This window comes from Quercus lobata, chromosome 3 (genome assembly GCF_001633185.2).
Source record: "Quercus lobata isolate SW786 chromosome 3, ValleyOak3.0 Primary Assembly, whole genome shotgun sequence".
NCBI lineage: Eukaryota > Viridiplantae > Streptophyta > Magnoliopsida > Fagales > Fagaceae > Quercus > Quercus lobata.
The window spans coordinates 42,941,483-42,955,889 of record NC_044906.1 but is presented as its reverse complement, the minus strand read 5'-3'; the positions used below and the strand labels follow the sequence as shown (position 1 = coordinate 42,955,889).

General features: G+C 34.4%; 1 protein-coding gene across 4 annotated transcripts; it reads right to left on the bottom strand.

The window, feature by feature from the left end:
• Positions 1–224: 224 nt before the first annotated feature.
• LOC115981838 lies at positions 225–13,856 on the bottom strand. Of its 4 annotated transcripts, XM_031104224.1 has the most exons (10): positions 13,524–13,855; positions 13,306–13,414; positions 12,785–13,176; positions 11,914–12,013; positions 5,385–5,441; positions 4,626–4,743; positions 3,760–3,842; positions 1,339–1,400; positions 1,110–1,206; positions 225–847 (listed from the first exon to the last, which is right to left on the bottom strand). In XM_031104224.1, the coding sequence occupies exons 3-9, from the start codon at positions 13,102–13,104 to the stop codon at positions 1,110–1,112; spliced, it is 837 nt and encodes a 278-aa protein (XP_030960084.1). In that variant the 5' UTR covers positions 13,105–13,176; positions 13,306–13,414; positions 13,524–13,855; the 3' UTR covers positions 225–847. The 4 variants fall into 4 exon arrangements, with proteins under 4 accessions (XP_030960084.1, XP_030960082.1, XP_030960085.1 ...); XM_031104222.1 differs by having other exon boundaries at positions 12,785–13,414; XM_031104225.1 differs by having other exon boundaries at positions 225–769; positions 12,785–13,414.
• Between the last annotated feature and the right edge of the window lie 551 nt (positions 13,857–14,407).

The following is a 14,407-nucleotide window of genomic DNA, read 5'->3' as shown; positions in this document are numbered from 1 at the left end:
ACGATTAGGAAATATCTTATTAATACAACATTGATATATATATATATATATATATGCAATTTGAAAAAGAAAAAAATTGATATATTTGTCAAAGAATTTTCACCAATGTTTCATGGCCATTCAGATAAGTTTCTTGACCAACTCGAACCACTCAATAATGTAATCAACTTGCCCTGTAGTTAACATGCACATGCTACCAATAACGCTCAGCATAGCATAGGACATTTATATGAAAACTATGATCCTGATATTCGGTACTCCCACAGATTGGGCATACAATGTACTTAGTAAATCTCTAGAATATGATTTAACTTGATCCAAAATATTCCTACCGGAGCTAATACCTAGAACTAAAATTTCGGATCTTCAATCAAAGTCAGAACCAGCGTACTAAAAAATAGAAACATGGTAGTCCACAACGTAAGTGGTACAACTAATAATCAAGATTTGAAAATAATGGAGTGCCTTCCATCTCAAACTATACTTATATATCATTTTTTTTTTTTTTTGCACAAAATAATTTTATTTATACAACAATAACAGTACAAGTTCTGCCTTCAGAGAGAAAACACAACAAACCAGGAAGCACTAAATCAAAAGACATGTAGAAGCTCAAAATTGAAGAGGCAGGTGTGGTTCTTAAATAAGCTAGGCTCCTCAAGTGGATGTCACACCAAAATGTATGCAACACGGCTTCCTGGTAAAGAAAAAGAACTTGTACACTGGTGAGTTCAGACATTAAGGAAGTCCTACAGCATCATTGATTTGTCTGCTTGAATTGGCAAAAAAGGAAACAATCAATCTTGTATGTCCATATTTTGCGCATATCTATTCAGCCATCAGAGCACTGAACAAAGATAAAAACATAAAATATATAAATATACCTCTAACAGAAGAATAGTGAGGAAAATGAAAGCTTGAAGTTATATAATCATTTGCACACAATTTAAATAGAGGTCAGAAGTCCAGAATAATGGTTCATATGAAAAGCCTTAAGAGAAAGAGAATGCTCCACCCACACAAGTGGAAAGCCTCTTCCTCTCTCTTTCTCTTTCTCTCTGACACACAACCAGAGTATGTAAATTGAGTTAACTCACGTAAGAGCTTACCTAAATTGTATTAGGCAAAATACTATTTGCAAGATCCTGATTTATGCATACAGGCAGTGGTGGCATATGACTCATAATGCCAGGCATATCTCTCATGCTGCAAAGATTGAAAAAGCATTCACATAAAGTGAACTCTTAACGCCAAACCCTAATACAAATCAGGACATGAAACAATAGAGTTTATGTTAAAATTAAGATAAAATTAAGATAAATAAGAGTATCCACATACTCATTGAGGATAGCAGAAATGTTGGTTCTCGTCCGACAGAAGAGATTGATGTTATCCTCCAACTGTTCATAGAAGTATAAAATTATTTTGATAACTACAAAACTGCAATTATTATTATCTGACTAATATTGAGAAGATAAGGCATTTTACATCATCTGGAAAGTAATATAAATGAGATCTACACACAGAAAACTATGGAGGAAAAAAATAATAGGCTAAAAATGCACTGTACACCCTCGAAATTTGGGCCGAGTTTGATTTTTGTCTCTCAAATTTAACAAGATGTAATTTCATTAAAAATATAAAAAGTATCCATTTTATATAAGTAAAAATTTCTTCTAGGTATCAATTTCATTCTTACATCCATCATCCATTAAATAAACTAGTGTATAACTCGTACATATGCACAGTACAATTAAAAAAAATTACAATTACACACATATATGGATTCAAATTATACTCTCTCTCTCTCTCTATTTTATTTTTTTATTTTAATTTCTTTTAGATATACACATGAGTTTACTCTTTCTTTTTTTTCTTTTTTTGTTTATTGAGTTTTTTATGATTTATTTATATTAGACCTTTCGTCTTTTGCACCTCATTAACTCACTTAGAACAAAAATAATAAAAAAAATTTTAAAAAAAAAATTAAAAACTTAAATAGGACCCTTGGCGCAAAATTAGATAACAATTGGAACTTTAAAACTTAATTGGATTTTCTCTCAGTTTTACCTATTTATATATATATATATATATATATATATATATATATTGCATATGATGGTAGATAGAGTGTTGACGTGGCCTGGAATAAATTTAAAGGAATACAAATGGAAGAATGAAAGTGATGATTCAAAAATTTTTCAGGGATGAAATTGTAACCTTTTAAATTTGAGGAACAAAAATCGAACTTGAACCAAATTTAAGGGATGAAAAGTATAATTCAGCCAATATCTTAAATAGTGCATGGTAAGGGAGGGAAAATCAAGCTGTTTTAATATCCTCTGATGCTCCGACATTTAGGGACCGGGAACCTACTTAATAAAACTAAAAAAAAAAAAAAGAGATTCCTCTAACTCACAAGAAAAACAATAGAAAAAAGGCCATCTTAACCAACAAGGTACAAGAGTTTTTCAATTTGTGCCATAACCAGCATGCTAGTTCTCAGATTAAAGAATAAGAAGTTAAATAAGAACAAATGAATGGCAATTGCATAGTAACTAATTTTTATTATATCCTAACAGAAGCCAAAACAATAAAGAATAGGTGAAAGAAAAGGTCAGGCGGTCTAATATTACCATGCAAAACTTTGCTCCTTTAATGATGCATGTACAAATAATTCTTTAATTCTAGATTTTATTTTTCTATATCCAGAATCCATCTTCATACATACACTCACAAGAGCAAAAAATTGTTTTGGATGTAAAAGGACAGAGAAGCTTTATATCCATAAATTCAATATCTACAAACTATTGTTTGATACATATCTGGGTATATTACTCGAAATATATTGTTGTATCATTGAGTTGAGTGTGCTTAAACTGCTAAGCTAAATTGGTTAATTAAATAGAGATATAATATAAAATCTAATGTCATCATTCAAATTTCTTATGCATGGTGGTTAGGAAATATTTTCATTCTACTAATAATTACCTAAACTTCCTTCTAATAACTTTCATTAGGCTAAAGTATGACCATCTATTGCATCTTATTGCTGGAAAACATGGGTTGACAGGTTGGATCACTGAGTTGAGCATAAGAGCAAGATAATCTGAACTTTTGAGCACATGGGTTTAAGGTGTTCCATCAAAAGCTAATAGAATCAGCTAATTGCAATTTGCAGAACAGATAAGCGGACACAAGAATCTCTCTCTATCTCCCTCTCTTCCCCCCAACTCCCCTTATTTAAAAAAAAAAAAAAAAAAAAAAAAAAAAAAAAAAAAAAAAATTAAGAAACTAATAAGCTAACACAGATGATCCCTCGGGGGAAGGCTATTAAATGGCAGGTACACAGAAAATCAGCATAATTTTATGTGTTGTCATTCTTTGCATTGGCAATGTCACATTTGTACCATACCCAAGCAGTCATATTGGTCAATCAGAGGCACTTTAAACCTATGGGCTGCACAATGAGAGCTAGTACTCTTGCATCCCTTTAGGGGTCTTTTAAATAGCTAAAGCTGATTTGTTTCGGATACTGAATCAATTTAACTAATCAACAGGTAGGTAAAATGCCAAAAAAGGGGTATGTCAATTTGACATAACAATAAGAAAGTTAGAATACATCCCCTGTTTCTTTCCCTACAGCTAATATTTTATTGTTTGTATCAATGTCCTTTGCAAATTCACTCGAAAAGAACCGCCATGGAAATAAGGGTATAAGGATTTTTCTTTATTCAAACTAGGGAATTAGGAATTCACCTTGTATGCAGAAAGATTAGCAGCAATTTGGTTAAAAACTTGAGCATTCTGTTCCAAGAGAAGCTTTGTTGGGCCACTTATTCCTGCAACAACCAAAGAAAAATATAACTTCCGTAAAAACTGGCGAAGCTGCAACCAACAAAACATATAAATAAATAAATAAACAAACAGTGATGACAATACATCTGTGCAACTGTGATGAAAGTGAGAAATTCATAGCAGTTCCAATGCTACACCTTCAACTACTTAGGGTCCGTTTGGATACCGCTGAAAACTGAAAACTGAAACTGAAAAATACTGTAACAAAATAATTTTTAAATGTGTGAATAGTACCGTGAAACCCATTTTTAATGAAAAAGTTGCTGAAAAGTGAAATTTGTGGGTCCATGAACAGTACACGATGTGCACTGATTGGCTGAAAAAAGTTTGAAAAGTCAAAATTTGCGGTTACTGTTCATTGAACAGTACATGAACAGTAACCGCAAATCTAAAAAACGCGTGAAAAAAAAAAAAAAAGCTGAAAAACGCAAACGCGCTGGTTTTCAGCGCAATCCAAACGCAACTTTAATCTTCTCTCTTACATAATGATTATGGCCCAGAAACTGAGTGAATAGTGAGAAATTCATATTATTTTTGAATAGGTACATTGCTCCCAACGATGTCACTGTTTCTACAGCAATCACTTCATTTTGCATAATACTTAACTGCTCATGCAGTAGTCTGGAATGTGCAATGATAAAAGACCTAACAGGAATAGGCAACTGTCTAAAAACTAACAGGAATAGGCAACTGAATAATTTTAAGTATTAATAATAGGAAGACAAAAAATATTATTATCAAATAAATATCATATTAAGAACACTAACCTTCATAAGGCATACGCTCATTCTGATCCATATGGTGCATCATAATGGAATATGCAGCAATGTTCAGAGGCGGAGCTGAATGTATATTGATCTTTGAGGATGACTCCACCAGCTTATCCTGAAGAAGCATGATCTTTAGAATACTGGTTCCTCTATCAACACTAGATCCTAAAGACATTAATTGATACAATAAATTAAAACAGGATGCATCTATCGCTTCATATTTAAGTTGAGTTGTAAGAAAATTAAGTTCACCATATGTGAACTTTTATCACTAGTCCAGTGATGATACATAATTATATATTAACTATTAGGTAGCATAAACCTAGCTATGAATACATACTGCAAGCGACCATGAGAAAAGTCTTTTTCATCAGATGAAACTGCAAGCATGTTGATACTATCAAGAGTTTGTGACAGGAAGGGGGGGGGGGGGGGGGCAGGGAAGAGAAAGCACATATATGTTGATTGGTAACAGGATATATGCAAATCTTGTATTTAATGTAAATAACAGTGATTGGCAATGCAGATTGGCAGAGTGGGATACAAAAGGCCAAGTTAAAGACATTAGGGCAAGGCAAGATTGATATTAGGACAAGAAAAGGTTCAATCTTGAAAGTGGCATTAATTTCAATGATAAGAATCAATTCTAATTTACATTGAAGATCTTTAGTAAAAATAACTTAAGATTATCTTCAGAATATAACAGATACTTAAAATAAACAAATACACAACTTACATCAAAATGCACTAACATACCTTTCGATTATTCAGCTTTTTTCCCACATTATGTTCTTCAGATTTTCTTCGCTTTCTCTGCAAAAGGTTTCATGTGTAATTTTAAGACAGAAAAACAGAATGAAGTAATATTATGCACAATTAGAACAAACCCATAATACTCAAAAGGCTTTCAATAATCACAAAGTACAGATAAATGACAAAAAAAAATTCTATGGCTCTATGCTAACGTTTGAACAAGAGCAGACACCGAAAGTTTCTTTTAGAAATGCTGGCTAAGGACGCATGCCCAAACATCATCATGCCTTTTGATGTCATAATCTATCTCATATGGCTTGTTTAACAAGAAAATCCATCAAATGGCTATTCCCTCCTAACCTATGACACGACTTTATTTTAACATAGGGAACCATTCTAAAGAAGAGCCCTTTGGACTCATATCTAGCCCGTAAAACCTACAGGCAACGAACCCCACCTGCCAGAGTAAAATGTACTAACGAGTGATCTATTGTCTCACACTCTCTTCCAAAAATTCTCAATTGCCAAATTTTCTGCAATTCTGAAGCTAGCACATGCTGCACTGGTCCATGTTTCTGGCAGGCCTGGAATCTCTTAGCATATAAAAAAGAAATCGGACAAGACGAAGTTAAGAGCATTATAAACCAAACACAATCTCAGCAAATGCTAACTCCCAAACAGTGCTGTTAAAAGTGCAAGCACACCTAAGCACAAAGATTTATGGACCCTAGGTGCGAAATGCAAAGTGCAAAATAAGTAAACTTTTAAATAATGATAAGTAAAATATTTAGAGTATGTGTTTTGAATAAGCTATTTTGTCTAAAAAAATAAAATATGTAAAAGTACAACTGTACCTAGAAAAAGTTAGGCTTTTAAAAACTGTACATAAGCTAATGATAAAAATAAGTTGACATTTTTCTACAATAAATGGACCCTTAATATAAAACCACTAAATATTTCGTTTTACTATGCTATCAAACCACTAATTAATTGTTTAAAAAAAGAAAGAGAGAAGAAAACTAAATTAGTGCTTTGTTTGGTTGAAATTGAAGCAAACAAAATCAATACCCTGTTTTGAACATGGTGTCTTCCAAATTTTCATATATTTTTTATTTTGAGTGTCACGTTGCTTGTGGTTTCCTTTTCCCTGGGAAAAAAAAAACAAGAAGAAGTGAGGTGGTGGGGGGTGGGGGTGAGGGAGGATAATGTGATCCCTTGAATCCAGGAAAACTAAATCAGTGCTTTGTTTAGGGGTGAAATTGAAGCAAACAGAATGAATACTCATGAACCTGATGTCTTTCAAATTTTCATATATATTTTATTTTGAGTGTCATGTTGTTTGTGGTTTCCTTTTTCCTGGAAAAAATAATATTAATAAATCAAATTTGGGGGAGAGGGGAGGGTCAGGCTGCCTACTGATTACATCTCCCAAGCCCTGCAAAAGTGAGAACTTTGTGCACTGGATAAGACCTAAGGGAAAACATATTGTAATAATAGAGCTGGTATAACTAATCAATATCAAAAATTTTACTTGGTTTAAGATCCAACAGTTACTTTTTTCCCCCCTGATTAGTACACTCCACGTGCAACTTATGGTTTTTGAATCCACAACCTTATTATCCACTTTACTCTTCATTTAAGAACTAATGGTTATCTTTTCCCTGATTGTAAGTTATACACAGTGTAGATCTTGAACTCATGACCTCACTCTCCACCTTGCTCCTTTTTGACGACGAGGAACAGTGTTGTTAAAAGCGCTAAGCGCACTTAAGCGCAAAGGCCTCCTAGAGCCTAGGCGCAAAGCGCAAGCCTAATCGATGTGAAGCGCATATTTAAAATTTTAAAAAAAATAAAATAAAAAAAAATAACAAATTTATAAAAAATTATTAATGGTCAATACAACGATCAAGTGATCAATTAATCATATAAATTACAATTTTTATATAATTTATATAACATTTTATAATTCTCTTGTGCTTTACAAAATATATGCAAACATGACATTTGATGGCCATGATTACAAAAAATCATAGAATCAAAATAGAAGTATAGAACCAGAAAGGCAAAGGTGAAAAAGTACTAGAATGTTAAGTAATGTTATCTTTGCCTAACAAAATCAATGCAAATATGCAATGCAATCCTAATCTACATAATCATCATCCTCATTAAGCAAGGGACCATCATAATTGTCTGACTTGAGTGTTTGTTTGCGTGGTCGTGGTCCAAAAGTTCTAAAATATCTAAAGAGGTAGACTTAGGTTTATGGTAGCACACCACATTATTAGTTTTTATATATTACATCAATGGCTTATTTCAAACATATTTAGAACTAATGGCTAAAAATCAAATCAGGATTTTTTTTAAAAAAAAAAGAATAACAAAAGCTCAAAAAAGCGCACTTTGCACTTAATAAAAAATCTCTAAAAAGCGCCTAAGGCACACTTTTGTGAGGGCGCCTCGCTTTAGAGGGAAAAAGCCCCAAGGCATGTGCACTCTGCACTTTGCACTTAAGTGCGCTTTTAACAACACTGACGAGGAACCTCGAAGACTATGTCGACCATTGTGTTTTTTACCTAGTTAAACCCTAGACCCATGTAATGCACTCACATCACTCAGGTCACCAATGGGACGTGGCCCCAAGAAATTGTTTCCACCAAGTTTATTCGAACCTTAGACTTGAAGGGTGCATGCCACCAAGCCCAAGGCCTTGACTGTTGGAGCCTTACAAAGAGAAGAGATGTCATTTGAGCTTAGAGAAGGTTGTATCACAAAAACCTCAAACAAAGCAAGTTGTATCGCACAAACTTCAAACAAAGCTTCATAGCTATTGAATACTTTAGAACATTTATTCTTCTCTCCTTTGAAAAGAAAGCATTACATTCATAAATTAGATGACTAAGGGCCTGTTTGGTAGTGGCTTTTAAGTATTGTTGTTCAAAATGATGTGAAACGGTGGTTTAAAAAGTGTTGTGAAAACTGTGGTTAAAAAGTGTTGTGAGAATACGTGTTAAAGTACTCATAATGCAGAAAATGTTTTTGGTACTATATTTCAAATAACATATTTTAAAATGTGAAAAAGCATAATTGTGTATTTGGTATGTGTATGTGTATATGTTTTAAAAAAAAATTGGAAAATTTTCTAACAAAAGCAATGTTTTTAATTTAAGGAGAGAGAAACACGCATTCCACTTAGCCATAGCCAGCTCCCTATCTCCCTCTTCTTCCCCCTCTCACCCTCTTTGCGTTACAAGACCCAACAGTGGGTTTGGCCTTCTATTTTCCTTCCAATCTGAACACACTAACACACAAATTTGCAAAAGAAATTCAAAATAGTTCACAAAATTCCAATTTACAAAACCCATAAAACAACCCAACGCACCAAATCTGAAAATTGAAGAGAGTCATTTGCTGAAAGATGGCAAAAGAAAAAGGAAAGAAGAAGAAGAAGAAGAAGAGAGCATGCAAGGGAAAAAAAGGCAAAAAAAGAAGAAGAAGACAGCTTGCAAGAGATAAAGAGGAAAAAAAAGAAAGAGAAGAAGAAGAGAGCGTAGCACAAGAGAAAGAGGAAAGAAGGAAGAAAGAAAGAAAGAAGAAGAGGAAGAAAAAAGAATAACAGGGTGCAAGAGAGAGAGAGAGAAAAGAAAAGTCAGCCGGAGAGAGAAAGAAAATAAGGTGCCTTGTCACTTCAATGGGTCCCACAATTTTCTAAATATTTACAATAATGCCATTCAACAATGCCATTCAGCATTGTCTAAAGAATGGAATGCATGAAGATGAGTTCTTAAAAGGGTTGTAACTTCTTTGAGAGAGTCACCTCCTCCAATTGAGACTACTTTGAGCGGGTCACCTTCTTGCCACAGAGGGTAGTATACTCCTCATCTTGGCAAGATGATCTGAATGGGCAGGTGGATTTCATCATTTAGGCCACTTAAGAAGCAACTCAACTTGTGCCCCTCTGAAAGACCCTAGATCCGGTTGGATTAAAATTCAAATTGTGCCTTGTAATGGGCCACCGTCAATGTTTGTCTTAGTCTCACCTTCTCCAATTGAGACTACTTTGAGAGAGTCACCTTCTTGTCGCATAGGGTATACTCCTCATCTTGGTAAGACAATTTGAACGGGTAGGCAGATTTCATCATTTAGGCCACTTAAGAAGCAACTCAACTTGTGCCCCACTTAAGGACCCTTGATCCAATTGGATAGAAATTCAAATTTCCAAGTAATTGGCCACCATCAATGTCTGTCTTAGTTTATTAAGTGCTTCCATCAGTATTCAGTCGTCATAGATTGTGGATCTGAATTGTGTTTGCATGGCATCTACAAAAATCTCCCAATCCATCAATAAGCCTATGCTTTCCACATCTTGGAACCACACTAAAGCTTCTGCCTCCATATAAAAAAAGGCCATGAAGATTCTTTGGTGCATCAGGGTGTGATAGTAATGAAAGAATCAGCAGGCCTTGTAAATCCAATAAGGAATGGAACTTAAAAAACATGATCTTGATCGGCTTTAGGCATTGAATGCTTAAGTTTCCTCCACTATGATTTCTCGTTGTGGTCCTCAACGATCATTCATAAGGATGGCCATGGTTTTTTTTAGCTCATCAATGCCAAACAAAGTTCCTGGAATCTTGTCTAAATGGATGATGATGGTGTCAATGGACTTTGGTGGCTTGAAATCGTGTTGGCAAGTTGTACAATTGTACCTTTGACCATTGGGGATAGCTACTATAATAACATTTGATAAGAACACAATTGGGGGTTGTTGTTCTTAAGGAGATTTAAGTGGAATCTTTTTGATGACGAGGAACCCCAGAGACTGTGCAGAGCATCGTGTCTTTTTACCCCGTTAAACCCCAGACCCATGTAACGCGCCCACATCACACAAATCTGGTAAGTCATCGGCTTCGCCAATGGGACGTGGCCCCTAGAAATTTTTTGCACTCTGGGGATTTGAACCTTAGACTTGGATGGAGCATACCACCAAGCCCAAGGCCCTGACCACTTGAGCCAACCCCAAGGGGTTGAGATTTAAGCGGAATCTTGATATAAAAGGTGGAATTTTTGAGTTTAAAGGATTTTAAAGTTTCGGTTACAAGTGAATCTTGGAGTGGGATACGAATGCTTGATGGGCTGAAGGTTAGGTTTAGGTATTTAGGCCTTGGGGAATCTGGGTGTGGCTTAGGAATTAGGATGGTGCAAGTGTTTGATGATGATTCTTGAACGAATGGAATGCATGAAGATTAGTGGTTGAAAAGGTCACCTTCTCTAAATGAAACTACTTTGAGAGAGCCTCTCCCTCCAAGAAAGACTGATCACTAGTCCAAGCACAAAAGTGTGCAATTCATCATTCAAAGTCCTAAATGAGAGTTACAAATACAAACATTTAATTATACATCACCTGCCTTATTCTAATTGGCCCACATGGCTCAATATCATTGGCTTACTAATTCTACATGTGCTCAAAAGGATTTACAAATGATTAATGTGATACATGTGCTTCATCCCTAACTAACTCAAACTGGTCTATATCCTCATAACTGACTAACCCTAACATGTGCAACTCTTGTTATCTCATACAAATGAGCTCCAAACTACCATCTTAGGGTTGAATCACGTGCATGGGAGTAAGGAGCTGCCATAGAAAATTGGGCCCCATTCTGCCATGGGAATGCTGATAGACACTCTATCAGCCCCCTCAGAATGCCTATCAGAATATTTCACTTAGGATCTGTTTGCATTTTTCTGTACTTGCGGGTCCCATGAACAGTGCCCATGGACCCACTAAAAAAAACACAGCCGCACTGAAACGCGCTATCCAAACTAACACTTAATGTTAGGGTTTTTTTTTGCATTCTCAATTTTTCATGCATTCCTAATAGCACAAAATATATGACTAATACTAACTTCACACTAGGAGTTGGACTCCTTAGGCCTCAATAACTAAGCCCAAACCAAATTTCTAAACTCAAATAAAACCCAATAAATAAAACAAAACTGGTTTCTAGCTGCCTGCATCACATGCATGGTTCAAAAATGATTAAAGCTAAGAGCAACATGCCCTCAACTATTATCCACATGTGGAAAATCATGAACAAACAAGAGCAGATTCATCATTGGTCACTATAGTTCTTAATCATTTGGTTTTAAGTGTGAACAAATATAACTAAAGGATTAGTGGATTACAGCCTAATGTTCAAACTTAAAACATTAAAAATGGATCTGAAGCATAAATGTGGTTACTAGGAGACAAGTGACACTTGTAAGTCAACGTGTATTACAAGATGAGGAAGGGTGGGGAGTGACTGTAGCCCATTAAATTTCATAATTCTTGACTCTCACTGAATAATTCCCTTTAATAAAAACTTTTAGTTGAATGGACTCTGGAGAACCAACCACATGATTGCATATGATGATAGGAGAAAATAACATACTCTCATCATAGAAGCAGCCAAAGTTATATACATACATAGCAAAGATGCAAATATTACCTATCAATACTTAAGACAAATCAATTTAATGAAGAGCTTACCGTCATCCACCTACACCTCAAAGCAACATCACGAACAGTTTTTTCCCGCAATGTGGCGGCAATTTTGATATACCTCATTATACTATGTTCATCAGCATATCTGTTGAGTTAAACCACCAACAATAATGAATATCAAACACCAGAACATGGAGAAAGTAAAAACAAAGATATAGGAGTGGAAGAAGTTCAAAAGATACCAAATTTAAAGAAGTTACTATGACAAGTATCCAACAGATGTATAGAAACAAAGTGACCATAGCAAAGCTTACCCAATATTAATATTTCAAGCAAAAAAAAAAAAAAAATCTAAAAAATGTTCATAAAATTGGCAAAGAGCAAGACTTTACAACATCTTAAGCAAGAATTGAAGCTATGAAAAAAAAAAAAATCAACGTGATGAATTCCAAGAATTTTACGGCACTGTATAATGAATATACAATAATAACTGAGGTTGCAAATTCATTCCACAAGAGGCAAATCATATGAATTTTTTATCCACAATAAAAGTTATCATGTTTGAAGCTTTTGCCAAATATTGAACTAATCATGTGTATGTCATCTGTAAACTTAAAAACATCCGAATCAAAGACTACAAGGTACAAGTATTCAACAAGCTGATGAGATCAGTCCCCCTCAAAATTTCGAAAGGAACAGTTCCAAATGGTTAACAAAAGCAAAAACAGAAGAAAAAAAAAAAAAATCAGCAGTAAATAGAGAACCAGAACAGCATGAAGTAAAATAGCAAGAAATAAAAAAAGTAGAGACAAGACGAGTATACAGTTTGCTATTCAACTCCTATAACTAAAAACATGGTATACGAACAAAAAAAAAATTAAAAAATTTAAAAGAAGAGGAGTTATGAATAAGATACTTTTCAAGGCCTTGCTCCAATTTGTACTGTTCCTCAAGGGACCACTCGACAGCCAATCCGGTGTCGTGTTTGAGGCCGAGGCCGGGCACAGAATCGAGAAGAAGAGACGAAGCTAATGGCTGGTGAGTGATGAGGGGATGATTGTTAGAAGAATTCCCAGAAGAAAATAGCATGTTTCCACCTCCAACACCGGTGGTATTAGCGTTAGTGTTCATCACAAAGTAATTCCCTAACTGAATCATTTCAGAAGTGTTGCTGCTATTCATTGTCCCTGAATCACACTGAAATGATATCGCCGACGCCCCCGCTTCCCGATTCATACTACAACCCCCACTTTCTTTTTTTTTCCCCAAAAATCTTTCCACGCTTTTCAACTTCTTCACATCGTTACCCTAGAAAAAACCTCAAATAAAATTTGGTACCCAAATTGAGAAAAAAAAAAAAAAAAAAAATTTTTTTTTTTTTTGGCCTCAACTCAAACTCATGAAATTCCCAGAATCATATCGTCCATAATTCCTCACCAATAAACCAAATTACTCAAAATTCCACACTCCATAGCTCCAAAACCCTAAAGCTCAACTCAGCTGAAGCATCTAGTCGTCTCGGTTTAGAGGTATAGAAGCCAAGAAGCTCTAAAAGGAAAACCAAATGGCAAAGAATAAGCAATATATAATAATAATATTAATATTATAATAGAAATGGTGGTAAGAGAGTAAGAGAGAGAAAGAGAAGGCGTTACCTTTTTGTGTGCAACTTTCCGACGAAGACCTAATTGGCTGTTGAGCCTTTTTTTTTTTTTTTCCTCTCTCTCTCTCTCTCTCACTTCGACTCTACCCAGCTTATGGTTATATAGCAATAGTAATAGCTTTTCTTTCTTTCTAGCTTCTATTTCATTCTCACTACGCAGTAGTCACTAGTCTTTTTTAATTTAGCAGTAGTAGTAATGGAGAATAGTATAGTAAAGTAAAGTAAGTAAAGTAAAGTAAAGAAGAGAGAGACAAACAGATTGCTCAGAGCTCCGCCAATGGGAAGCTGAAACAAAAGTAAGGGGGGAACCATAAAAGGTATCATTTGAGACCCCCTTTTTTCTATTATACAACAACTAGTAGTCTAGTACTACTACTAAAAACAAAAAAGTCTGAAATAGTAATAAAATATACAAAAACTTTTATTATTGTAGCAGATCTTGGAATTCAGCAACAGTGCGAATCCCAATAAGCATTTGATGCCAATTATTGTGGACTCTCCACCTTTCCTTTTTGCTTTGCTTTCTTTGCTCATTCATTCATTTGTTTTTCAACTATACCTACTATTTTTATTTCTTTTTTTTTTTTTTTTGGTTTTACCACTTTTATTTTACTTTATTTGATTCTTGTTTTTTTATACAAGATATGATGACATAATGGGTGTACCGGTATAGTCTTTCTTTATTTCATTTTTAGAATATGTTTTATTTGGATTTTATTTGTACTATCTACTCTTCTTCTTTTTTTTAATTTACAAAAAAAAAAAAAAAAACTATCTACCTCTTCTACTAGTCATTGTTTACTTCTTCTTTTTAAATTCCATTTTCAATACATGTTTGATTTAGATTTTATTTGCACTATCTATCTCTTCTAATGC